General features: G+C 44.2%; 1 protein-coding gene and 1 long non-coding RNA gene across 5 annotated transcripts in view; one reads left to right on the top strand and one right to left on the bottom strand.

Annotated features, from left to right (window-relative positions):
• The window catches only part of PLXNA1 (plexin A1), a 249,533-nt gene that overhangs the window by 19,305 nt on the left and 202,436 nt on the right, over window positions 1–27,792 (top strand). For 3 of the 4 annotated variants that reach the window (XM_072126988.1, XM_072126986.1, XM_072126987.1), the window contains exons 2-3: window positions 9,045–10,379; window positions 23,817–23,999. In XM_072126988.1, the coding sequence (XP_071983089.1) occupies window positions 9,219–10,379; window positions 23,817–23,999 (1,344 nt within the window). In that variant the 5' untranslated portion in view covers window positions 9,045–9,218. Of the gene's footprint in view, window positions 1–9,044; window positions 10,380–22,446; window positions 22,593–23,816; window positions 24,000–27,792 lie in introns of those variants that run through there. The other variant, XM_072126989.1, reaches the window with a different exon arrangement.
• LOC140103763 (uncharacterized) overlaps window positions 15,133–27,792 on the bottom strand; it is a 36,130-nt gene continuing 23,470 nt past the window's right edge. The window contains exon 3 of the long non-coding RNA XR_011850172.1: window positions 15,133–15,262. This is a non-coding gene — a long non-coding RNA (uncharacterized lncRNA). The remainder of the gene's footprint in view (window positions 15,263–27,792) is intronic.

Here is a 27,792-nt window from a genome sequence, read left to right as displayed (position 1 = left end):
TCAGACGTCCGCACTCCGTCTCTCCACTGACCATTAACTCTCCGCTGTCGGCGGCGATGGCGAGAGATGAAATGAGACTAACCTTAAACGACTGCTCGACAGACCCGTCATTCTCTTACAGTGATGGCCCATCTGAGTCTTCATACCTATTTTATCTTTGTGGAGCACAGAGTATTTCAGGAGAGCAGTGTAACGATGGTGTGCGTAGCCACAGTCTCCTCTTATCATAGTAGAAGGTTCCCACAGCAGCACAGAGTCTTTCAGCAGAGCAGTGTAATGAGCATGTGGATAGCCACAGTCTCCACTTATTGTAGAAGGTCCCCACAGCAGCACAGAGTGTTTCAGGAGAGACGCGTAATGATGGTGTGCATAGCCACAGTCTCCACTTATCATAGTAGAAGGTCCCCACAGCAGCACAGAGTCTTTCAGGAGAGCTGTGTAATGTTGTGGGTATCTACAGTCTCCACTTATCATAGTAGAAGGTCCCCACAGCAGCACAGAGTGTTTGAGGAAAAGGCTGTGCTCTGTGCCAGGCTACTTTCTTTAGGATTGCTCTCATGGCTTCTCTAAAGTTACCCCAAATCCCATTGGGCTGGTCCCTTGCAGAATCTCGTCAGTATCACATTGGGATCTTGTTAGGACTCAGCCGGGAAGTTTAGAATTTCCTAAATACATTGGGGTCTACTTAAGGCAAAATTCTTGCACAAATTACCTCCTATGTGCCATATTGATACTCCACTTCAAAAGTTCCAAAAAGATTCTTTAAAAAGTGGCATGGCGAAGAAGCCATAAAGCAGTAAACTGCTGTAAAGTGGGGAGTCGATCCCCAGATCTTTTACCTAACTTTTACTTATAAGTGTTTTCCATCTTCCAACTTATTAATGAAGATCCCATAATTACCATTGGCCCCTCCCAAACCAGAAGTTTCCAATCAGGGCGCGTGTTCCTTGCAGATAATGAGCAGGGACCGCGCTTGGTCAATAGTCCCCTGATATTTCTGAATAGACGGATTTACAAGGAGGAGGAGGGTAGAAAAGTAATAATACAGCTAGTCACAGTAATTGGGAGGGACCCATTGGCGGGTGCTGCCCCATCTGTGCTCCTCAGAAGATGATTTAGCAGCTGGAGTTCTGCATCTTTATCATCATGAAGGTGCAGATGAGCTGAATAATGGCCGAGGAGCACCCCCCCTCCCTTTCCATCCTCTATATTTGGCAAATGACTTTTTGCCCCTTATGTTTGGAAGGAGTGTGGTGGATAATACGTCTGTGCAGTTCCACCAGATTTGAGGTTCTTTGCCTACAAGCAGAACCGCTACTAGGAAGTTCTGGGCCCCTGAATAGCAAATTTTGTAGCCCCCCACCCCCCTACACACACATAGAATGATCATCTACCCTTGTGTATGTGGCAAGTTCCCTGCACCTGGAATGGGAGGAGGGTTTTCTGTGACTTAGGGCCCTTCACCTCCTTGGGGCCCACTGAACACAGCCACACTATCACCCCTTCCCGCTATGGCTGTACTGCCTACAAGGATGTGTGTCCTATAGTACACCACACTATAATAGTGGCAGACTTGGTAGATAGCCTGGGCCTATGACCACTTAAACTGGCTACCAAACTTGTGATGCCCAGGCTGTAGAGTTAAGAGGGGTCCCAGCCTTTAAGTTCTCATACACAAGTTCCTGGTATCAACACACATGTATACAAGAGTCCTTTCAGGACCTTTGAAGGTCCTCATTCTGCAGAACTGAAATTGGACAGAATGGGCTCATCCTACTTTCCCAAGTAGCTTCATTCTGGTAACAAATGTAGGAAGTAGATGTTGTTACAAAATTACATTTGTGTCGGGGGGAGGGGGTTCACACAATTTGAATACAGTCCAGAACCCGTGGCCGCCTTCAATTTAGAAAACTGAACAAAATCAAGATGTGCAAGGACTTCCGCAACTGTGTCTCCGCTTGTTGCAGAATGTCTTGTGGTTGACCTCATTTGGACCTATTTGACCTCTTAGAAAAACCATAGGATCCACTGAGGAGAATCTCTGCAGTCTTGTGGTTGTTTTATTGGGTTATTATCTTTGAACAGCTGAAGATCCAACAACAGTAATCTGTAGAGCATTGTGGCCGGCCTGATTATCCTCCTCAGTGTCTTGGCCGATGCTACCAAGAAAAGTAAGAGCCCCCACCAGGAAACAGTCCCGCCCTTTATACTTGTGTCACATTTTATTGGGATTTGCAACGTTCCGCCGATCTTGTTACAATGTATCAGTCCTGTGATTATCTACAGCAGTGATTGCCTATGGATCTTGCGCGGCCCCTTCTCCGCTATTTGTGGTGACCCCTTCTCAGGGCGAGTGTGGGCTCAGACCCCAATCACTGAAGACCACACCTTAAAGGCAGCATACGGTGCACCCTGAGGTTACTATGCCTTGGTGGGTGTTGGTGTTGGTATTTTTTTGAATTTCTTCCTGTGACTTGTGTAGATGTCGCAGTCTCGGCAGCGATGAGTAGAGTGTCACTATTTGGTGCCGTAGGCTGCGAGCGGTGAACGTAGTCATTAACATAGCAGCTCTGGTCTAATTATATAACAATAGCTTTCTATGAATCTGCAAGCTGTGGAGTTCCTGCAGGGTGTGGCGGGCGTGCGGGTGCACCTGTAGGGTTATGCTGCGGGCTTCCCACACATCTCTGCAGCCCAGGTGTGAAGAGCATATCGTATAGCAGAGCCTTACATTATTGGAGTGAGTTCAGCTCTGTAGCACTGAATGCAGCCGTTGTGGTTTGATGCATCTGTTATAGGGTGACCCTATAGATCCTGCACTAATGTCAGGTGACCCTCCCTCTGTATCCTGCATTAAAGGGTCATGTTTAGTCTCATTTGGATAACTCAGTTGGACCATCGCCCCTCTGGTGCAAGCCTTCGGACCCCAGTGCTTGCCGTGGTGGAGCCGTCCTATTTTCGCCTGCTGATCCCGGATAGGCAGGAAGCTGTCCCTGTTCCGGAGCACATCACCAGGAATTCATGATCTATTTACGGCTTGTTTCCCTTGGCCACAAACTTCAGAGCGGAGTCCAGAGAACGTCATGAAACGCCTCCCCGGCTCGGCGCTTCTCTAGGAACGCTTTCTGCTGCTTCTCATTGATTTGCATTGATCTGGTTTTATGGGGCGGCCATACAAGGGACACACCGGCGTCAATCTCATCAGGGTTTTTGTACTTTTTTGTACCTCGGCAGGAGAGCAGTTTATAAGAGACGCGTTTTTAAGATTATAATGGCTTTTCGTGAGGAGTTCTTCATACCTGGATTTTTTTTTCTTTTTGAAAGTAGCTGAGGTGATCGTGCAGGTTACTCATAATGTTTTCTGGGGGGGTCTGACCGAAATCTTGTGAATGGTGATCCTGTGATTGTAGCCCTGGCCCTGGCAATAGGTTCTTCTTAACGGGAATGCCAGCAGATGTGTTCTTTATTGTGTAAGATGTGTAAGCAGACCGTTTATGTATGTTGTTAGTAGCAGTAGGACTGTGAAATATCTATATTTATTCCAGGATTGTAGCTTCAGCAAGTGCTCTGGAGGTCAGTGTCATCACACTGCTGTGCTCTGTGCTCTCCGCAGCCAGTGTTGTAATCCGACCTTAGTAGCAGCAGGACTGTGATATATGCATTTATATTCCAGTATTATAGTTTTTCCAAGTGCAGTGGGGGCGTATCCTCACACTGCTGTGCTCATTGTATTGAATTGCAGGGTAGCCCCTGCTCACTATTCACCGATTGCTGTAATATTCAACCATGATGGTGTTGCATCTCTAACTCAGAGCAGATGGAAGAGCAAGGGAACAGCTTAAGGCCAAGTGCTAAGAACACAGCAGTGTGAGGACGCAACCGCAATGCACCGGTGGAAGCCACAGTCCTGGAATGTAAATGCATATTTCAAAATCCTGCTCCTACTTACATACACAGAGGTAGGATTACACATCACTCCAGGGACAATACCTTACGATACCCTCGGAGAGCACAGCAGTGTGAGGACACGCCCTCAGTATATTCCCGGAATATAAATCCAAACATCACATTCCTGCTGCTACTGACAGGGACAGTATATAATAATCACTGCAGTCTACATGGTCACACCTGCTGACAGACCCCTTTAAGATGAATCTCACCCTTGGTTGACTATCGTTAAAGAATCCCATGATGTGAGACAAGTTGGTTAGATTTTTTTTGTTTGTTCTTCTTGCGTTAGAATTTTCTTGTTTTCTGCTACCCAGTCCATAGTTAAACAGGAGGTAGGTCTGGTTATAATAGTGACCTTGACTGACCCAGAATAAGCCCTAATACAGGAAATGACTGTGATGTAGTGAGGGCTGGGGGCCGCCGCAGCTCCAATAATCCTTGGTTACACCAGGCTTCCCTGTTATTTATGTAATAATTTTATAGGGCTGATTGTTTCTAATCACAGATCCTGTTCCCAATCCTGAAAACAAAATTACATTTAATAATTAAACCCGAACACAAACAACTGTAATTTTTTTTTTTGAGGAATAATATTATATTTTTCCCTGGGTTGAGAGCCAGTGAATTTCTGGGTGTTTAATTGGCTGACAGGATTTACAGGAAATCATTTTAATGGATGTTGGTTATGAAATGCGATTAAGGAACGCATCTGTCATGTAGGGTTAAAGCGGAGCGACTGAAAGATATAGACAGGATAGAATAATAATTCAGGTCATTGGTTACCTAGAGCTACTGTATAACTAATATAACTGCTATAATACTGCCCCCCATGCTCAAGAATATAACTACTATAATACTGCCCCCTATGTACAGGAATATAACTACTATAATACTGCCCCCTATGTACAGGAATATAACTACTATAATACTGCCCCCTATGTACAAGAGTATAACTACTATAATACTGCCCCCTATGTACAAGAATATAACTACTATAATACTGCCCCCTATGTACAAGAATATAACTACTATAATACTGCCCCCTATGTACAAGAATATAACTACTATAATACTGTCCCCTATGTACAAGAATATAACTACTATAATACTGCCTCCTATGTACAAGAATATAACTACTATAATACTGCCCCCTATGTACAGGAATATAACTACTATAATACTTCCCCCTATGTACAGGAATATAACTACTATAATACTGCCCCCTGTGTACAGGAATATAGCTGCTATAATACTGCCCCCTATGTACAAGAATACAACTACAATAATACTGCCCCCTATGTACAGGAATATAGCTGCTATAATACTGCCCCCTATGTACAAGAATAGAACTACTATAATACTGCCCCCTATGTACAAGAATATAACTACTATAATACTGTCCCCTATGTACAAGAATATAACTACTATAATACTGCCTCCTATGTACAAGAATATAACTACTATAATACTGCCCCCTATGTACAGGAATATAACTACTATAATACTTCCCCCTATGTACAGGAATATAACTACTATAATACTGCCCCCTATGTACAAGAATACAACTACAATAATACTGCCCCCTATGTACAGGAATATAGCTGCTATAATACTGCCCCCTATGTACAGGAATATAGCTGCTATAATACTGCCCCCTATGTACAAGAATAGAACTACTATAATACTGCCCCGTATGTACAAGAATATAACTACTATAATACTGCCTCCTATGTACAAGAATAGAACTACTATAATACTGCCCCGTATGTACAGGAATATAACTACTATAATACTGCCCCCTATGTACCAGAATATAACTACTATAATACTTCCCGCTATGTACCAGAATATAACTCCTATAATACTGCCCGCTATGTACCAGAATATAACTCCTATAATACTGCCCGCTATGTACAAGAATATAACTACTATAATACTGCCCCCTATGTACAAGAATATAACTCCTATAATACTGCCCGCTATGTACAAGAATATAACTACTATAATACTGCCCCCTATGTACAAGAATATAACTCCTATAATACTGCCCGCTATGTACAAGAATATAACTACTATAATGCTGTTCCCTGTGTACAATGGCTATATATTATTGATGACCCCCCCATGGCTCCCCTTTTTGTCTATCCATCCTCCCAGAATGCATTGCATCATTGATTATCTGGCTGTGAGTCTCCGCAGATTGGCGTATAATTGCCTGTGTTAGGCCTGCAGTACACAGCCTGTCTATACTTGCCTGCAGGCTGCTGTCTCTCTATGGCACGTCTTGCTTTCTGACAAGTGACACATTTTTATTTCTTTTGCAAACGCCCTCTCCCTCCACGCGGAGTGAACCCGTGCGGGCGACGCGGGGCTCTGCACAGCTGTCTTTTGTACGCTTCATATCATTAACAATGGCTAGGCTGGTTGGTAATGGGGGAGATCTTACACTACTAATTAGTATGGCTAGGATGGGGATTTCAGAACTTTTTGGATGCCAGAGTTGTATGTACATATGATATCGTTTGTAATTTGGGCACCTGTTCATTCTCTCTTTTTAACTCTTTCAGTTTAATGGGCTGTAATGGTGTATGTATTACCCTTTAGCTTGCAGTACGGCGTGGCTATCAAATGCTGGTAGTGGGGCCTAGTGGCTGTACCCCTGATTACATATATAGTATATAGTTGTCAATAACATGCGTGTTAAAATCTTTAGGTTATTAGTACTGATATTGCAATTTATAGGGAAACCATCAGCAGGTTTGACTGTGACGGTAGCAACTGCAGAGTTCTGTCCTTACACCGCTGTGCTCTTAGTTCACTGCATTGAACTAAGAAATGAGAGCACAGCAGTGTTAGGACATGCCCCCAGTGCACTACAGAAAATTATAATCCTGGAATATGATTCCATTTTTCATATTCCCTTTGCTATTATCACTGTCATGAAAAAGCTGGTGACGGACTCTTTTTTTTTTTTAGAGGGGTAGCCTTCAAGTCAAAGGTCCATGACTCAACTATAGAACTAGGACCTTCCTGATGCCTATTCAGGATCCCAAAAATGACCTCCTTCTCCAGGTGTATTATCCTGGCGATGTGTGTGTGTCTGAACTGCCCCTTTAAGAAGTGTCTCTGACATCTCTGGTCACTCATTTACTGTAATTTGGACTTTGCCTTTAAATTCCTCATAAAACCCATCCAGTTCTAGAATGTTCTGTGCACATCTCCGATCCTCCATCGTCTCTACCCGCTGGTTGCGCACGGCCTGAGCGACGCTGATAGGCAAATGATTTGATATTAAAATACTTCACTTTCCCGCAGAATTACCGGCGGCTTCGTGTGATTTAATATTTTAAATGTAATTCACAGAATCCTCATAAATTCCGACTGCGGTTCACATCGTTTATTTTGTGATTTGAGGCAATGAGGTTTTAATTTTTTGGCATTAAACTGGAGTGAGGACTCGACGGGGGTGACACTTTTGCTTCATTTAATGTAGGAAATGTGGAAGAACTGGTATAGGGAAAAATGGGAGCAGCTGCAACCTATCAGATCACAGCTTTCATTCCTCAGAGGCCTTCTGCAAAATGCAAGCAGAGATGTGATTGGTTGCTATGGAAAACTGCTCTTGATGTTGTGTTGAGGCCTAGTATGATTTAATGGCCAATACTGTAGAATGAAGTTGTTAATTTTTTTTCCAGGTATTTGGTTATTTTAGAACTACAATTACCAGCACGGCCTTCATTTAATTTGGTTCTTTAATTTCTTAAACATACATTTTTATCTTCACATGGAAACCTGGAAATTTCAGAAAATTAGGGTATAAGCTTCTGAGCTTAGAGTTCTCTGGAGTGCTGATGGCTGTCGGAGGTGGCGAATTCCACATGCTGGGATCAGTAGTCCCTCAAATCCCGCCTACCCAGTTACGAAACCTTCATTCCATTATCCTAAAATACTGCCTGCCCTGGGTGGATTAGTACTGGTAATTGTATTACTGTAGTAACTATTCATCCTCTCCACATTACTAATTCTCCAACCAGCCACAAATTTTTAAGACTAAGCTTTGTCCTGACTGCTGGAAATATGGGGCCTCTTAAAGGGATAGCGTCTTTATAAACAATTTTTCGTCTTTTCCTTTGATCTATAAATCCCCTCCTCTGGGGTGTATACAGTAGATAAGCGTTCCTGCTCTCTGAGCGGCGGTACATGGACTGCTGGCCCTGTACAGTAAATTTATTTATACTGTGTATATACTGTGTATATATTTTTTGGTCGTTTTTTGCTCGTAATGCTAGATCTGTAGATGGGGATTCAGACAATGGCAGGAACCCGTGGCGGAGGCCTGTAGGATGGATGTCTGTGAGGACAGTGTACTTTCCGGCCAGGAAGTTCTTGTTCACAGTACAGACGCTGCTCCTCTTGCAGCTCTGGCTGACTGCGCTGGTTTGTTTTTGTAGTCAGGGGGGAATGGAGGGCAGACATTGATAAATTTCGCTCTGTGTTCTTTGTGCTAGGAATGTATACAGAGTCGAGTGACTATTTCCCACCCGTGCTGGAGTTAGGAAAACGCAAGCTACCAGTTAATTCATGCCACCCTTTACTGCGGGATTGATATTAATGATAACTGTGCATAAAATAATAATATCATAAAATATATAATTTACCACAGATTTTTTTTTCATGAGGGAGATCATTTTGTATAGGGAGATGAGTATCCCCCCACCCTAGCACTCATTTTTACCACTTGTTTATTAGTAGCAGGGGAAGAGAAGTGACTACTGAGCTTAACAAAAAAATTTTTTATCCGTGTCGAGGTCATTTAGCCATTGGCGTTGCATTGGCACCGCATTACCAAGTTACTTAAAGGGGTTGTCCAGATGTTAAATAACATGGCTTCTTTCTACCTAAAACCGTGTAACATGTTTTTCATGGGGGAAAAAAAACCCTGTAAGAATCCGTAGCTTTATTGGGGAACACCACAACCTCAACATATAATTGTATGGAATTAGGACCCCATAGATTTTCATGTTGACTTTAGAGATTGTGATTCTTACAATTAGTTTTTAATTATCCTAACTTTTTCTCTTTTCTTTTTGTAGGTATATCCTGGCTGAATTTTAGGACCATGCCCTAAATGAAGCTTTTGGTGGAAATACAGCCTGAAACATAACCCCTCCCCTACTTTTATCAATTTCCCCTCCTCCCCAACCTTTAATTTATTTTTTTCTTTGCAATATTTTTTTTGGATTGTTGTTATTTTTTTGAAAATAGTGATGGAAGTTGCGAAACCTCTTTCGTTCCATTTGTGGACCTTTTTAGTTTTGGGGAGCTCCTGGATTCTTCCTGGGGATGGATCCTCTAAGTCGTTTAGAACTTTTTCGGGAAGCGAATGGAGCTTGACTCATCTGGTGGTGCACAATAAAACTGGGGAAGTTTATTTGGGAGCCATTAACAGGATTTTTAAACTTTCAAGCAACTTGACGCTTTTGCGAACCCACGTTACGGGACCTGTGGATGACAATGAGAAATGTTACCCCCCACCTAGCGTCCAGTCCTGCCCTCATGGCCTTGTTACGACTAATAATGTTAACAAGCTGCTGCTAGTGGACTACTCAATGGACCGGCTTATAGCCTGCGGTAGTGCCTCACAGGGCATCTGCCAGTTCCTACGTTTAGGTGACCTCTTCAAATTGGGAGAACCCCACCATCGTAAAGAGCACTACCTTTCCAGTGTCAATGAATCGGGCACCATGTCTGGAGTGATTATTGAGGTTCCCAATAGTCAGAACAAACTCTTTGTTGGAACACCTATTGATGGCAAGTCGGAATACTTTCCTACTCTATCCAGTCGGAAACTTTTGTCCAGTGAAGAGAATGCAGAGATGTTTGGCTTTGTCTATCAGGATGAATTTGTGTCTTCACAACTTAAAATCCCCTCTGACACATTGTCCAAATTTCCCACTTTTGATATATACTATGTATACAGTTTCAGCAGTGAGCAGTTTGTCTACTACTTGACCCTTCAGCTGGACACACAGTTGACATCCCCCGACTCAACCGGAGAGCAGTTCTTTACATCTAAGATTGTCCGACTATGTGTCGATGACCCCAAGTTCTATTCTTACGTGGAGTTCCCTATAGGTTGCATGAAGGATGGTGTGGAGTATCGCCTCATACAGGATGCCTACCTGAGTAAACCTGGGAAACGGTTGGCCAAAGAATTGGGCATCTCTGAAAGGGAAGACATTCTTTTCACTGTCTTCTCGCAGGGGCAGAAAAATAGAGTCAAACCACCCAAAGAGTCAGTTCTGTGTCTCTTTACCTTGAAGAAGATCAAGGACAAAATCAAGGAACGCATTCAGTCCTGCTACAGGGGTGAAGGGAAGTTGTCCCTGCCTTGGCTCTTAAACAAGGAGTTGGGTTGTATCAACTCGGTAAGTGTTTTGCAGTTATATCTTCTCTGCTATAAGATTTATCTGGTCATTGAGACTAATGTAAGTGTTGATGATGGAAGTGGACATCTTGACGGAACCAACAATAGTAGGATTTCGGTGACAAAACATATCCAATATTTTGTACTCCATATTACTACCCATTTCCCGCTTCGACCCAGTTTGTGCCGGAGAAAGCCTAACATGCATGTTTTTTAGGGGTGTCAGGAGGATTATGAGAGAATTGCTCTCTTTTGTTCCAAAATTTTATTTTCTCATCTATCCACACGGTAGGGAATTGCATACTAACCATGGGGTCCCGTTCCTCCCTAAGGATCCATTAATGGTCTATTTTTAGCCGTTGACTTTGTCCAATATTGCCATAGAGAGAACCCGTAGAACGGTCACATTTACCTTAAAGGACTTCTCCCACACTAAATTCTTCCAAAAATAACGGGGCACATGTCCACAGTGTGCTTGTTGTATTGCCACTTCACCTCCTAAAAGTAAGAGCCTATTAAGACGGCCATCTTGTTCCTTTTTGTGGCTGTACTTCCTAGCCCAATCCTTTCGTCATCATCATATTGATTTATGAGTCCTGTGCCCACCCCTGCTGGGGGAGAAGTGTCCTATACTCAAAATATCATTGATGACGATGATCCTGATCCAATGGCCACCTCAAATTTGTCTGAATCATTCCAATATCTGGAATCCTATAAAAGGAGACATTGAGATGGTTTTCAGCATTGTGCGGTGGCTTTGTACCCATTTTATAGCCCAACCCTCAGAACCCCATTAAATCCAGTGAGATAACGTCTACTTCTGCACTCTTGTAAAACAAATGTTGAGAGCAGGACCTCAAGCGATGGGTGCCGGGTAGGATTTATATTCGGTCGTTGTTGTTAGTGATCAGCACTAAACCCGGCTTTCGTGTTGCTCGTGGGTTGTAGACAGATTGTAAAGAGGAGACTAATGGCACATATCTCTGCTGATAACAATGATCTTCTCCTCTGATAGTTTTCAAACCAAAGCCTGTACATAAAAGCGTCTTGAGGAATAGCGAGTCGCGTCGCTAAATTGCTTCTTTTCCAATAATTTTCAAGTTTTTTTTTTTTCTCTCAGGTTACACTTCAGCCTTATTATTAGTTTTTTATGTGTTTGTGATTTGCGGCCCAGGTTAATTCACAGCTGAGAGTTATCAGGAGTGATAATCTTTTGACAGATCTGGGTAATAAGCGACTTCTGAGCTCTAGGGGATTAGTGTGAGGGCTGATCCACTCCATCATTGAGAGCAATATTTGTCATGGTCACCTTTGTGTCACTCGCCATTGGGACACCGTCGATCTATCTGGAGGGAACAGGTGGAGCAGCCAGTGTCTTCACCTCTTCCATCTCTCCAAAAATGTATTTGTTGTGTCATTTTTTCAATGTTTTGCTGGTTAAGTACATTTTTATCACGCTCGAGAAGCCTAATCTGGATAATTAAGATCACGTCCACCAGGGAACATTGTTACAAGTTCTGCTCATTAGAATCGAGCAAAACAAGCAATGCCCTTGTAATGGAAGCTGAAGGATACTTGGAGTATTAGTTTAATTTGCTTAACTTCAAGAGGTTACACATTAAGGTATTGGGATATGTCCATCAAGACGGTGGTTGGGGACACCGCCATGTCATAGGGCGATTTTGTAAGGGAGAACTTTCCGTATGGTAACAGGTAGTGTCGCCAATGTTGCAAGTTGAGGATACGGGCAACAACGGGGTGAGGATTCCAAAAACAGTAGCCAGAATAGGTGATTGAAAAATACTGGACTTTGTAACAAGGACTTGATCTGGTAGATTAAAATATATCATCTGATAGATCAGATAGATCAAACTAAATCCAAGTGCTTTAGAGAGTGTCTGTCGTATCACCCGTTTATCATCTATCCTTTAATTCACATCTTTTGATGACCCCACTGTCCAGAAGGACCACCCTTGCAATTCTCTCAGTGCCCCCGACATACGACTAATCCAGTCAAGGAATTGATTCCTTCGGAGTAAATAATCCTTATAAAAATGTATGTATATGGATTTTTCTCCGCTTTCGCCCAGAACCATAATCAATATGAAAGAGAAGAGAATTATAATAGTAGTTATTATTATTATTATTATTATTATTATTGTGTAATGGGAATTACAGATTCTTAGACCATTAGATTATATACTATTTGCAGCACTACAGCTCCAATCATGTCCTAAAAACCAAACTGTACAAGATTTATAATAATTACTATAGTAAAGGTTATGAAGTTTGTAGCCCTTGAACTTGGACATGGACATTTATCACTGATCCAGAGACCTAGTAATATCTGATTGTTGGCTCCTCACCGATTTAAGACTACTAATCGCTACAATGGGGTCCCTCTATTGATCCCAACTATGCTACTGCTGTAGGCTAGCATCTGAATGGGCCACCAGTCAATCACATGGGCTGCCATTACATCAAGTATCCATTGCGGTACAAGTTATCAGAGTGAAGACTTCGAGGTTGATGTCCATGCTGGAGGCTTGACTTATACCGGCACATGCTGGTACCGCAGCCTCCTACCTCCTCGCGTACAGGGAACAGCTGTCTGACACATTAAAGGGGAGTTTGTTCTGCAGGAGCTCGACGCAGGCAGATCTGATTTTGTTTTCAAACTAATCTAATTTTGCAGACAAATGATGGAATTGTTACATGGGCGCTGGCAGAGCCGAGAGGACGAGTGGGAAAAGCCCTTGTACTCCAGGGCTGTACCTGCCGTGCCGCCGTAGGCGGGTGTACTGTTATCCCTGTCCAGACTGCTGCCCTCTGGCCTCTCGCAGTGACTCCTGCAGTTTTTCCATAGCTTCATATAATTTTACCATATGGGTACATGGGAAATCTTCTGCAAAATTATACAAATTTTTTTGTAAGTATCCTGTGGTCTTGTTTTTTAATCATGTTGCATGCCATACCTGATGGAGATTTCAATTACCGTGTTCTTTTAGAAAACCTCTGGTAGAGAAACTCTTCCTTGCCAGTTCCTCCATTTGCCACCATTCGCTTTCCCCGTATCTTCATAGCTGGGGCATTGTAATTACAGTGAGCTCTAGATGACATAAAAACTTAAAATAACATAAAAAAAAAAGTCCTTTGCTTCTCATGTTGCACCAGATTCTTAAAGTTAACCTCAATATAACCGCACAAACATCCATCCACGTCTCACAGGGCTTGTGTTGTCTATTGGTTATTAAAATAGCCAAGCACTGTCTACAAGTCAAGGTGGTGGAGATTTAATGGTAGAAGTATGATGTCCATGCCCCCCACCTGAAACGCCCCCTTTGGGTTTTAATGGCAACTGTTGGGTAACATTGACACAATTAACTGGTGGATTAAGATCAGTTGCTCCTGAATGAGTCTGTTTTGCCAAACTTGCTACATGCCCTATATAACGGACCGAACCTACAGTACAACTGCTGAACTGAACGGACCTGCTCAGTTAGGGAAATCCATTGCGTGCATGTGACAAATATGTCGGAACAAACTCGTCCATGGGCAACCGGCCTTAAGCCGAGAGTTGACTTCTTATCCTAGGTCTCTGCCAACTTGACTTGAACCCTAATTTGTATGAATAATAACCAGGTGTCAAATTATGTTCCCTATGTCAAACTGTTGTTGGGTTCTGTAGCGTTGATAATGCTTGTCCCCAGTGGTGACCGATATGGCCAATATTCATGCTTCCATAGTGGTTGTGACCAGTCTTCTCTGATTCTACACTGGCAAAGTATCAAACCCTGATTCCCTCATCCTAACATTAGTGGTAGATTTCCGGATCCAGATGTGCCTTCCTTCCCCAGCGGGACTCATAATGGCGTCCATATTGTTTGTGGGCCATCATATGTCTGTGTTACTGATGCTCCTATTCCCCCTCTGTAATGTAGTATCTAATGTAGATATAATTGCCGGAGTATACTCAGTAGAGCACTTCCACTTCTTCGTTTCCACCATTGCAATCTGGCCCTGGGACGGTAATAAAGATCCTGGTCCATGGTAACGAAGGGAGGGCGGTGGAATGTGTCGGCGTCTCTTATGCCGCGCCTTTGTTAATTCGCCCGCCATATAGATACATGTGACAAAAGCTTGTGCACAGCGCTGTGTATATGGCCGGAGTGCGGAGAGCTCATTAGCCGTGGGCGTCTCGCTGCTGACACGCTCCTTCTGCAGCTCGCTAATAAGATCAGCTTGTTTGGTTTTTGCTCCCCATGACTTGTCAGTGGGGAAGGGACATTCAGGGGGCCAGGTTTTCGGATTAATCTCCCCCTGCTAGGACATCATTAGTGAGGTCTGTAGGATTTACCCAAAGCCGTGTGGCGCTCTCCCTCTCCTGGCACTAATTATCATTTATTAACTTTATGTTGTCACTCAGCGGCCGCCCCCTAGGGAAATTAGCTGAGGAAGGAATAATCAGGAGGGCGGAAAGATGAGGGAATGGGAGAGCAGAAGACCCTCCTGGATCTGTTCATGCGTTTTGGGGGTGTGGGGTGGACTGCGTTTGGAGGTTTTGCTGGATCAGAAGATGAAAGTATATGACTGAGATCTGCCGCTATACAGGGAAGACTGCACTTACATTGCAGAATATTGGCTTCTATAAAATGCACCAAAGCCGGCTCTGATCCTGCATTATTATGATCATTCCAAATAATTCAATCTATAATCAGTTTATACGTTTATTACATCTTTTACCATCTGCATCAATATACACACAGGGCTTCCTCTGTCTTATCTTTTTGTTAACCTTTTAAGTAGTGCCATCTCGGTAATCGCCATCTTCATCAATTTCCATGTATACTTCGGGCCTGTAAATTTCGACAATCCTGTCTTGACCTAGAAGTCAGAAATTAGTGTAAGTGCACTCTAAGTAAATGAAAGGACCACCTATTTTTCAAATTGTGTAACCGCAATGTTTCCCCTATTTCAAAGACTTGCATGAGTACAATAAATGGTGGCCCCTACCGATCATAAGCACAAGGATCCTTTTTTTTTTTCCCCCCAATGTGAATTGAGTAGCTGGTCATTCAGGCGCAGCTGCTCCATTGACTTCTATGGGACTGAGTCCAATCTTTAAGAATTAAACAAAAGTTTTCCCCATAACCTGTGATATTTTTGAACACGTACATAGAGTCCGCCATAACAACCTCCTGCGGCAGAGTTCCATAGTCTCACTGCTTGTACAGTAAAGAATCTTTGTCTATGGTGATGGTAGAATCTCCTCTCCTCTAGGCGTAGAGGATGCCCCCTGTCTATGGTGATGGTAGAACCTCCTCTCCTCTAGGTGTAGAGGATGCCCCCTGTCTATGGTGATGGTAGAGCCTCCTCTCCTCTAGGTGTAGAGGATGCCCCCTGTCTATGGTGATGGTAGAATCTCCTCTCCTCTAGGCGTAGAGGATGCCCCCTGTCTATGGTGATGGTAGAACCTCCTCTCCTCTAGGTGCAGAGGATGCCCCCTGTCTATGGTGATGGTAGAGCCTCCTCTCCTCTAGGTGTAGAGGATGCTCCCTGTCTATGGTGATGGTAGAACCTCCTCTCCTCTAGGTGTAGAGGATGCCCCCTGTCTATGGTGATGGTAGAACCTCCTCTCCTCTAGGTGTAGAGGATGCCCCCTGTCTATGGTGATGGTAGAACCTCCTCTCCTCTAGGTGTAGAGGATGCCCCCTGTCTATGGTGATGGTAGAACCTCCTCTCCTCTAGGTGTAGAGGATGCCCCCTGTCTATGGTCATGGTAGAACCTCCTCTCCTCTAGGTGTAGAGGATGCCCCCTGTCTATGGTGATGGTAGAACCTTCTCTCCTCTAGGTGTAGAGGATGCCCCTGTCTATGGTGATGGAAGAACCTCCTCTCCTCTAGGTGTAGAGAATGTCCCCTGTCTATGGTGATGGTAGAACCTCCTCTCCTCTAGGTGTAGAGGATGCCCCCTGTCTATGGTGATGGTAGAACCTCCTCTCCTCTAGGTGTAGAGAATGTCCCCTGTCTATGGTGATGGTAGAACCTCCTCTCCTCTAGGTGTAGAGGATGCCCCCTGTCTATGGTGATGGTAGAACCTCCTCTCCTCTAGGTGTAGAGAATGTCCCCTGTCTATGGTGATGGTAGAACCTCCTCTCCTCTAGGTGTAGAGGATGCCCCCTGTCTATGGTGATGGTAGAACCTCCTCTCCTCTAGGTGTAGAGGATGCCCCCTGTCTATGGTGATGGTAGAACCTCCTCTCCTCTAGGTGTAGAGGATGCCCCCTGTCTATGGTGATGGTAGAACCTCCTCTCCTCTAGGTGTAGAGAATGTCCCCTGTCTATGGTGATGGTAGAACCTCCTCTCCTCTAGGTGTAGAGGATGCCCCCTGTCTATGGTGATGGTAGAACCTCCTCTCCTCTAGGTGTAGAGAATGTCCCCTGTCTATGGTGATGGTAGAACCTCCTCTCCTCTAGGTGTAGAGGATGCCCCCTGTCTATGGTGATGGTAGAATCTCTTCTCCTCTAGGTGTAGAGGATGCCCCCTGTCTATGGTGATGGTAGAACCTCCTCTCCTCTAGGTATAGAGGATGCCCCCTGTCTATGGTGATGGTAGAACCTCCTCTCCTCTAGGTGTAGAGAATGCCCCCTGTCTATGGTGATGGTAGAACCTCCTCTCCTCTAGGTGTAGAGAATGCCCCCTGTCTATGGTGATGGTAGAACCTCCTCTCCTCTAGGTGTAGAGGATGCTCCCTGTCTATGGTGATGGTAGAACCTCCTCTCCTCTAGGTGTAGGGGATGCCCCCTTATCCTGATCACAGGCCTAGGTATAGAAAGATCTTCGGAGAGATCCTTGTACTTCCCATTCAAAGAGAATGAATGGGTTAAAAGGGTTGTCCAGACATAGTCTCCCACCCCATGTTGTATGTGAAAATACCCAACTGAATGTGCATGATCCCCAGATTGGTTTATGTGCAGTACTGGATAACACCTCTAGGGAAGGTTCTCTGTGTAATAATTCACAATGTAAAAGTTATTGTTAAATAGTAGCCGGTAAGTAGTTGTCCTGGAGGACGGCTGGACATTTTTTGGAGGTCTTTCTGTCGACCTCTTGTTCCCCGACCTCCATGGCAGGGAATGAGTATGAATGTTTAGCTGGAGAATCCCTAACGAGGCGGTTTGATTTTAATGAGCTAATTGTCAGTGTAATTATTTATTGACGGCGAGGAAGCGCTCGCTGCTGCTGTGGAGGATTTTGCTGCTGTGCAGCTGTATTTGTCATCTCCCAGAGAGTTTGTTGAGACAAAGCAGGAAAGTAGTAAACAGCAGCAGCGGCTTCTATCCTGCGCCATATGGAGGAGCCGAGAGCGAGCGACTATCCCGATTTCTGGAGACGATCACTTAACTCGGCTAGGTAAAGGTGCGGAACGTGGGCAAATATGGGGCACCAGGCTGGATCAACCGTATGGATGTCCTCTGGACTGTCGCCCAGTGGTCTCCCTGCTCTGCCATTCGGTGCAGAAAATTTAGTTTTTTCTGTTTACTTTTGCTATTGGTATGCTGAACTTTGATGTCAACCCTTTGGCATTGCCTGATCTCCTCTGCTCCCCTGCCACACAGTCACATTCCCTAAAACCCTTTGAACTGCCAGTCAGGGGCCTATGGGAGCCGTGGTTGTTGTGGTAACATCTATCATCCCTTGGTGGCAGTGATATAAAGTGATTTCACGGATCACCGCACCTCCCAGCTCCCTACTCCATTCCTGCCATCCCCTTTTAACGCCGACTGGATGAGCTTGTGTCGCTCGGAGGCTCGGCTGGAGCAGGAACGCTGCAGAATATTAACTCATCTCTGCGAGGAACTGCAGGGGTGTGCGAGAAACCGTGACCACATGAGGCCTGTGCAAAACATTGTGTCCTGGAGTCCATGAGTGGTACCCAGACCCCTCACAAGCACCCATGGAACCTGCCATGGAGTGGAAAAATAATGGTCTCCTATGTAGAATCCCATCAAGGACCCCTCCATTGGCACCATAGTACTTGTATCCGATTGAAGCGGTGACCTCATCATGACATCATCCGATGACAGTGAGTTGACCTTTAATCATAGAATATTACATTCATATAAAGTGGTCACGATCAGGGGTCATTTATAAAGATGCATTTCTTTGTGGTCCTGAACCAAGTTCCCATGGAAATCTATGACTTCTGAACCTTTCAAATCAATTTATTCTTGGATTACTTTCTTCTTCGTTCTACAATGTAGAGTCATCATGATGTCATCACGATGAGGTCATTGCTACCCATGGGATGCATTTTAGCCCCACCCCCAGATGACGTGTGCTCTGGGCAGCCTGGCATGCTAGTTTTTCTAGGCTTGCTTTTACACGGGTCACTCCGCTAGTGATTTATGGCGCGGCGTCTAGTGACTGCATCTCTTGCCTGTGTCCCAATATTAATACAGTCACAGAGTACTTAATGGCGAGATGGATATATGGATGGGTGCCAGGCGTAGTGTAGAGTGCCCTCCCCTCCCTATCTGCAATGCCAGCACATCATGAAAAGAAAGGATACTGTCCCATCGCTGTGATACATCACCCTTCCCTTAAAGGGACTCTCCCCATTGTGCTTTAACTTAAAGGATTATTTCCCTAATGTTTCATTCTGATGCTTATTTGTATATATTTTTACCCAAATTTCCTCACGCCCCCAGTATATCACTTTTGGAGAGATAATCGCCACGTTCATTCTGCACCCCCTGATACATGAATGTAAAGTAGAGAAGATGTAGGGATCCCAAGGGGAAATGGATGCCATCTCTGCCGTCTCGTTTTGGCAAGATTTATAGATGTTCTGGGTCATGAATGACCCTGATAACCGCATGAATATTTGCATAAGTGGAGAAATCTGTGTCTTAAATTTGCAGGATATATGGCCATTGGGCACTTGGTAGATCCAGCTTGACCCCAAATAACCCAATTAATGGTTGATGCCCACATTGGCATGGAAGGCCTCCTTCACCTCATGTGTCAGCAGGATATAGATGGGCTCCAAGTAACCCATTTGGCTTCCTTACAGGTTGTCACCCAGGAATGAGGCCCACATTGCTGTTAGAGGATGTGGCCTCATATCTGCAGGGTGTAGACAGCCCCCGAGTGACCCCAGTGTCAACCTAGGCTGATGCCCTCATTGCTGGAGAAGTCGGCATCTCATGTCCACCGAAGAAAGACTGCCCCCGAGTGACCCACTGAACTGTTGTTACCCTGGGATGATGCCTTCATTGTTTGAGAAGGACATCTCTGGGCCTCATATCTGCAGGGTATAGACAGCCCCGAAGTGACCTCCTGAGCGGTTGTCACCCAGGGCTGATGGCCACATTGCTGTAGAAGGCCGCCTCTGCCTCTGCTGTCTGCAGGATATATAGAGGACGTGTATATATTAATTATAAGAGGAAACGCCGGTGACTCTTGTCTTGCCACATCAGGGATTTACTGTACTGCAATGCATCGATCTGGAAGCTGAGTCAATGGCGTTACAAGGGACAGTGCCATCCCTATTGGCAGGCAGCGCTGACATTTCTCCCTCTGGCCTAAGTGCTTCATTATCAGCACTTTTCCTGTGTGCATAGCTCTGATCCGCATATTATATCCTCGCTGCGGAGAATAGCAGAATATTGCAGCTCTAAATATTATTATTTATCTGCTCTCGCACAAGCTGCGTAATTTGCTGTCCCTCTGGATAAAGCCAAGTTTCTCCTCCCATCCCCGGTTGCACCTGCCAGATAGCCCTTTGTATCATGCAAAAAAATAGTCTGGGAACAAGTAGGCCGCTGCAACCTGGCACTCGGCTGCAGCAGCCATGATAAATATTAGCCAAGCCGACAGGCAGAGCAGCTGGACAGAGCTGGACTGGCTTATCCGGTGAAATAACGACAGGGAAGCCAGATCGATTTAACCCTTTAGGAGTGTCTTCCTCCCCAGTGGTGTCTGCATGACTTTACAATTTCAGTGCACGGTGACAAAGCTGCCTAGAGGCCTAATCCATGTGAATCACACAGTAGTGTATATTATCCCCTAAATCAAACCTCAAAACCAATACAGACCTTTGATGCTTATGTGGAACCTCGAAACTATGATATATTTCACAAATGTCCCAGACCAGACCTCCATATACAGACCCCAGACCACTACCCACCACTATACAGGACCCTGATCAGATTACCTAGACACAATACATGATCTCCTAAAATAATGCATAACCCTACTAGATCCCCCAAACTAATGCAGACCTTAGATCAGACCCCCAATCACTACAAATCTAAAAACCAGACCCCCGTAAACCGCATCTTAATAGATCTTGAAAAAGAGCTCCCCAAACTACCGTATTCGTTAGGCCTTCTAAAGATAGAGACACCCTAAATTAATACAGACCACAGACCAGGCCCAATAAACTCAAAAAGACCTTACACCAGGGCCCTAAAACTTACTTAGACCCTCTAAATAACTGAATAGACCCTAAACTTGTATAAATGTTGTATAATATACAAACATAGACCTCGGGAATAGACCCCCAGACCAGACCTTATGAATAAATGTAGGCCTTGGACCAGAATCCCTGAATAACAAAGCCCCATCTATACCTTCCTACTTCACAGAAGACCCCAGACTACAATATAGATTTGGGAGTTGTCTCCCGTCCCATTCTCTTCCGACCTCTATGCTCCTTGGTGCTCCCACCAAAGACGTTTGGTGTGAAGAAGACTGCAGTAACAAGAATAAGCGAGTTCTTGGTTAGGAGACTGCACCAAGTATGGTGAACAGCTTTTCTGGGAGTCTCTGAGGTTCTGCTGCCTCTGATATTGGTCCATTGTAGTTCAGGGCCCGGGGACAACTGAGTGACAACCACTGTGGGAGCGGTAATTTTCCACGCATCACTTGGACCGTGTGTTGGGTTTTCATATTGAGATTCAATGCTTTCCAGTTGTAACCTTGACACCTGCCATCTGCCCTTTCCCCACCGACACTCCCTGCGCCAGTAACGCCTCGCTGCCTCCTTTTATATTGTTTGAAAAAGGGGGAGAGAAAAAATCTCCGGTGATTAACGCCTCTTTGTTGAGCCTTAATGTCTCTTCAAGGAGAGGTGCTTTGAACTTTTTGGAGCAGGTGTTTAACCATACAGAGACCAAAATGAACCCTTGGCTCCAATAGAAATTTTTGTAAAACATATTTTTTGTTTTATTGAATGAGGATAATACCAGACCAGATGGGTGGACACTGAGCCATGTTTAGCACATTGGAACATACTGTATGCGCCATTTGTCCTGATAAAATTAGGGCCATGTTTTTGGCGGGTTTTGGTTTATAGTTAATACTGGTGATTGGTTATCCTGAGATCTAAGATTGTGTATGATCAGAAGTGAGAATTGTTTTGTTCTTAAAGGGGTTGTCCCGAGGCTGAAAATCATGGCTCCTTTCTTACAAAACAGCACCACACCTGACTATGGTTTGTGCCGGTATTGTAGCTCCTTTGTATAGAGATGACTGGAGCTTGTTTGCAATACCATGCACTACCTATGGTCAGCTGTGGCGCTGTTTTTGTAAGAAAGCATCTATGTTCTTCAACCTTCGGACAACCCCTTTAACTGTGAAGAGGTAAATTTTCAAAAATGTTCATGAGGAAAAATGTCATTAACTTTTTTTGGACTTTATTTTGGTGGACATGATATAGTTAATGAGATGTATTAGAACCTATAGAGATGGAAAAGTGGCCATTTAGTACATGTTAACCAATCAGAATGCTTGTTTCATTTTTCAAATGGCTTTTGAAGACTAAATGCTGAGTTCTGACTGGTTGCTATGGAGTGCATATCACCCTCACACTAAGTATGTGGTATGTTTTCCATAGCAACCAATCACAGCCCAGCTATTACTTCTTCCACTGCTGGAGTTAAATAAAAGCTGATCTGTGATTGGCTGCCATGAGCGATAAGGACATTTTTTCACATATGATGCCCTTCAGATAACTTTATTTATAAGAAAACACAAGGACGACCTCCAGTGCTTTCCTCGGGCCTGTAAATTAGCGGTCACTTATGAAGCCATTAATTGAGCTCCCGCCTTCATCGCTAGTCGCAGCTTTTACCGCATTATGGAAAATGGGCAAATGCGTGTTTAGAAGGGAAATGATTATTTTATTACGTACCCTGGGTTTCCTATCTGTAAGCCAATTTCAGATCTCTGCGGGGAGCCATTGTGGTACTGAAATGGCTGATATAATTATTAGTTTACAGGCAGATCACTAACGGGGTTAATTCTGTCGGAAATTTTACATCATCAGCTACATTTACTGCACGCCTTTCCTGGACTGCTGCGGGGCGGATTCTAAGTTTAGACTTTAAGTCACTTAAAGGGATTGTGCCCAATAACACACTTGGCTCTGCTACATGGGAAATTTTCATGGGCTACACGCTTACCGTTTCTGCGTATGTCATGTGGCCCCATTGCATCTAAAGAGGAGGAGCTTCCAGTATTGCGTCCAGTACCTGATATTTTTTTTGTATGACCATAAAGGGATTGTGAAGGATGTAAAACCATAGCTGCATTACAGTATTAAGTTAACAGCGCCACATAACGCCACAGGTCACGTGTGGTATTGCAGCTGTGTCCTATTACTTTAATTGAACTGCAATACCAGACCCATGAACAAGTGTGGCGCTATTCTATTCTATCCTGGACAAACCCTTTAACTATTAAAATGTAATTTTGTTACCTTTACGAGGTGCACGGCTCGTTATATTAGAGAGCGTAATCATGGCTTTGTTCTATAACAAACCCTATACCTGTGTGACATCACATGACCAGGGATATAACGAGCCGTGCACCTGTGTGACATCACATGACCAGGGATATAACGAGCCGTGCACCTGTGTGACATCACATGACCAGGGATATAACGAGCCGTGCACCTGTGTGACATCACATGACCAGGGAATATAACAAGACGTACACCTGTGTGACAACATATGACCAGGGATGCATAACGAGGCGTGCACCTGTGTGACATCACATGACCTGACCAGGGACCGGTATTTATCCACAGGAAGTAAACAATAAAGCCTCCCATTGAATGACAGCAAGCAGAGATCAAGAAAAACCTAAGGAATTGATGCATATTTTCAATTATTTGCCGAATTATTTGCTGAAACTGGACAACCCTTTTAAGTACATTCACTTCACTGGGGCAGAGCTGCAATCGATACAACCTATTGATAGGGGTGGTGCTGGTGCTGAAAAAAGCAGCCATATTTCTGTAATCCTTAAAACTTCAGGATGGGAATCACAAAAGCAATTTTCTGATTAACCAATATTAATTGACACAGCTGAAGTGTTGTTACAGTGGATGTTGATGTTTTTAAAAAAATACATTTTCTATGTCTTTTTAGCCCCTGCAAATCGATGACAATTTCTGCGGTCAGGATTTTAATCAGCCTCTTGGAGGGACAGTCACCATTGAAGGGACTCCGCTCTTTGTCGATAAGGAGGATGGTATGACGTCAGTGGCGGCTTACGACTATCGAGGGCACACGGTGGTGTTTGCCGGGACACGCAGTGGGAGGATGAAGAAGGTAAGCGCTGCCCTGAGCTTCATACAAGGATTTGGTGCATTGGTGAACAATTCTTATGGCAGGGACCGGGCTTTGGCAGCTGTTGCCGTCGCTGCTTAGTGTCCCGCCACGCATTTGCTTGTGAGTGCAGATTTGCATTATTGTAACAGTATGGCGGTATGCAAAATGTCCTCCTTTTGTTATGTTTGAGGTCGTTGCAGGTATCACATTTGCTTGAAGAAATCTGTCTGTAGATGTGACCATGTAGACTACAGTCAGTGTTATGTATTGTCCCTGGAGAGATGTGTAATCAGACCTTTGTGTCTAGTGTTAGTAGCAGCAGGACTGTCATATATGGATTTATAATTCAAGATTGTAACTTCTCCAAGTGCATTGGAGGGGCATGTCCTCACACTGCTGTGCTCTAAGCTCTGTGCATACAGTGTTATGTATTGTCCCTGGAGAGATCTTACTGCATTTGTTTATGTTGTTAGTAGCTGCAGAACTTTGAGACATGGAATTATATTCCAGGATTGTAGCTTCTCCAAGTGCACTGGGGGCTTGTGCCCTAACACTGCTGTGTTCTGAGTTCTTTGCACCCAGTGTTAGGTATTGGCCCTGGAGAGATCAGTAATAATACCTCTTTGTATGTTGGATTGAAAAATATGGATTTATATACTAGGATTCAGGCTTTCTCAAGTCCACCTGGGGGGTGTCCTCACACTGCTGTGCAATTAGTTCTGTTAATTTTACCGTTACACTCCTCCTTCTTTCTGTTTGCAGGAAAAACTGTAGAATAATGCATATTTAACATTGTAGAACAGTCAGACAAGACAAGCTGTAGAGCAGCTGAATTCAGAGTGCTAAGAGCACAGCAGTGTGAGGACACGCCTCCATTGCACTTGAAGAAACTACAATCCTGAAATAGGAGCCTTGTAGGAGGATTTCTATCTAAGCTTTACCTAAAGGAAATATTGACTTTTCTTTTGTAAGCTTCTTGATCTTGAGTTGAAATGGAGATAAGCGTTCCTGTAGCTCGTATGCCGCTTATTATATAAGAGGAGCGGCTGATAAGAGTCAGGCATACGGATAGAAATGCTTCTGCAGGTATGTTGTAGGACAGGGTGGTCATGGGTGCAGGGAGACTTGTGCACCAACCATTACTCAAGCCATTTTGAAACACTGGCTGATAACAGAGAACAATAGCCAAGGAAGTGCTGCACATGGTCCCTGCTGCTTATGTGCCGCCCTTCCTTTTTTTATAGGATTTAACAAAACCATTGACAGTCACTTTTGGAGAAATCATAGAAAATTGCCTTTTTAGTATTCACAAAAAAGAAAAAAAAGCTACAAAACTCCGGATTTTTTTTTTGAGGTGAGTGTCACCGAGCGTCTGCGCTAATCAGATCTGAGATGTGCTGGAACGCCGGAGCGGCTGTCACTTCTCATTCTTTTGGTGACAGGTGTGGGCTCAGGAGAACAATGCGTTTATCAGTCTGACTGATAAGTGTTTGGGGGGAGGGGGGGGGGGTTCTACAAAAACTTCAGATTTTTCTTTTCCTCTTTTGTTCTCGTCGCCCCAATATTCTGTCACGTCTCTGGCGCGGCGCTAGCACGGATCCTGGAATTGTATGCGCTTGACTGGTTTTATACCGTTAATATGGAGATCTACCTTGTAGTTCGCAAAAAATACCGTATCACTTCCTGTCTCGGTGGCGGGGGAAGCCATTGTGATGAGCGCAGGTACACAGCGATGCCATTTTAGGAATGTTTATCTGCAATCTCTTCTCCGTGCTGAGGAATCTACTCCTTTGTCCTCTGTTATCAGCCGTTTCTGGAAGAGGTGTGGCTACTTGGAGCGGGAAATCGTTTCACAGGAAGTCCGGGGTCTGTCCTGATGGGATCTTAAAGATGGTATTCTTATCTTTAAGATAAAGCATAGGTGCCATAGAACAGAAGATGTGATCTTCTTAATTGACACTACTACCCCTGCAACCACTAAACTTGACTCATCTTATGTGAAAATGGGGTGAGACGTGTCATGTTTGCTTGTCATGGTTGATTATAAAAAAGGGAATTCTAGAAAAGCCATTCCAACCCCTAAGGGGGATGGTAAATTTATTGGGGTAAAACCTGGTGATAGGTTCCCTTTAAGTGAAAAATGATGCATTTCTGTAACAGTTTTCAATTAAGTGTCCTGTTTTTTTGCCCTTTACAACTGCTCTGTACAAGCGAAGGAATTGCGTGTAGTGTAGCTCCGCAGTCTTCCCCTCATTTACCCTCCCGTTACATTTGGTAGTTTATCCATAAGTGGAGAACAGGTAAAAGACAGCAGGATCTGACTACACTGTGTGTGTTGTCTGTTACCATGGAGACACAAAGATCTACATGGAATTATTAGGGAATGTTGAATGAGAACCTGTTACAAAGCGGCTTGATTTACTCTGTGACTGCTTCCTATAAGTGATCGATGCCTGAAATCTGTTTCCTCGTGGCCATTACATAATGAAAACGATGAAAAATTCGGAAAACGGTGACCTCAGCTTTGTGGGGTTAAGTGGTTTTCTTCATGAATTTGTTTCCTGTTTGTTTTTTTTATGTGATGCCTTTAAGGGTCTGGTGTTTGGCGCGCTCACCCGGCCATATTGTCTGCAGCAGGTCGGCGTCTTGCACTCCCCATCCGTGCGGAACGTGTTAAGGCGTCTTGCAGTGGGCCACGCGTGGGATTGTGGCGCGTTAGGCACACGCTGTCGCCAGGAAGCCTCTGCCTAGCAGGAAAGCGGGAGCTCAATATAGATCTGGCATTTACCCCAGCTGAGAGGAGCGCTGCTGCACATGGAACGTATTGTCCTCCCCTGCTCTCTGCTCTGCTGGGAAGGATTTTCATTCTGGAAATTTTCTACTTTTGCATTTTTATTTGCTTTTTAGTGGATGGGTAAACATTTTTACAGACTTTTAGATATTTTAAATTGATGTGGAGACTCCGGAACTTTTTAATTTTTTTTTAATTTTTTTAACTTTGCTTAATTCTTAATAACGGATGGTAACCCCCATCTATGATACACCTCCTACACCATCCTCTGTGTAAAAGGGTTGTGGATCTGTAGTAACCAAGTCTGACCACTACACAGAGAATGGCGCTGTCTGCTTCCTTCCGCTCTCGTTGTTACCAACTGCTAATAGAGGATCTGTGGGGGTGCTGGGTGTTGCCCCCCCCCCTCCAATCTGACATTGAGAGCCTATGCTATGGATATGATGTCAATATTTTTAGCCTGGAAATCCCCTTTAAATCCAAGATGGCCTGATGTTTCTCCTTGATACTCACCGTGTAGGCGTTTGCTGCTTGTGGAAGTTGTATAAATGATCCGTGTGTCTAATTTCTGGCTATTATAAGGGACGTTATGTATCTGACGGGTGGGGGCGGGGGTGCATTGGGCAGGATCGATACCTGATATAAAGTGACAGGCAGTGACGGCTCTCGGATTTCAGCTATTGAGCTCTAAATAGCAGGTTTGTAATAGGTCTTTAGTGTATCCGAGCGCTGGGGGAGGGGATGACTGGAGATCAATGCAGAAAGCCAGAGACTGATACTTTCAATTATGAATCCCAGAAATGTGATGATTGTTTTGGTTATTGTCTTTCCTCCTCTTGTACTATATTATTTTTCATGACGATGCAGTGGATTTCATGAAAGGCCTCCGATTACTAAGCCCTGTGTGCCCGGGGTATATAGACATTGGCTTATGGCCCCTAATTATAGGGGAAGTGTTTTCTGTTCTCTATTGTTTGTTTTATCATTTCATTGGGTTGGGTG

Source organism: Engystomops pustulosus, chromosome 10 (assembly GCF_040894005.1).
Source record: "Engystomops pustulosus chromosome 10, aEngPut4.maternal, whole genome shotgun sequence".
Taxonomy (NCBI): Eukaryota; Metazoa; Chordata; class Amphibia; order Anura; family Leptodactylidae; genus Engystomops; species Engystomops pustulosus.
The sequence above is the reverse complement of the archived record's forward strand: the minus strand, read 5'-3'. Positions and strand labels throughout refer to the sequence as shown.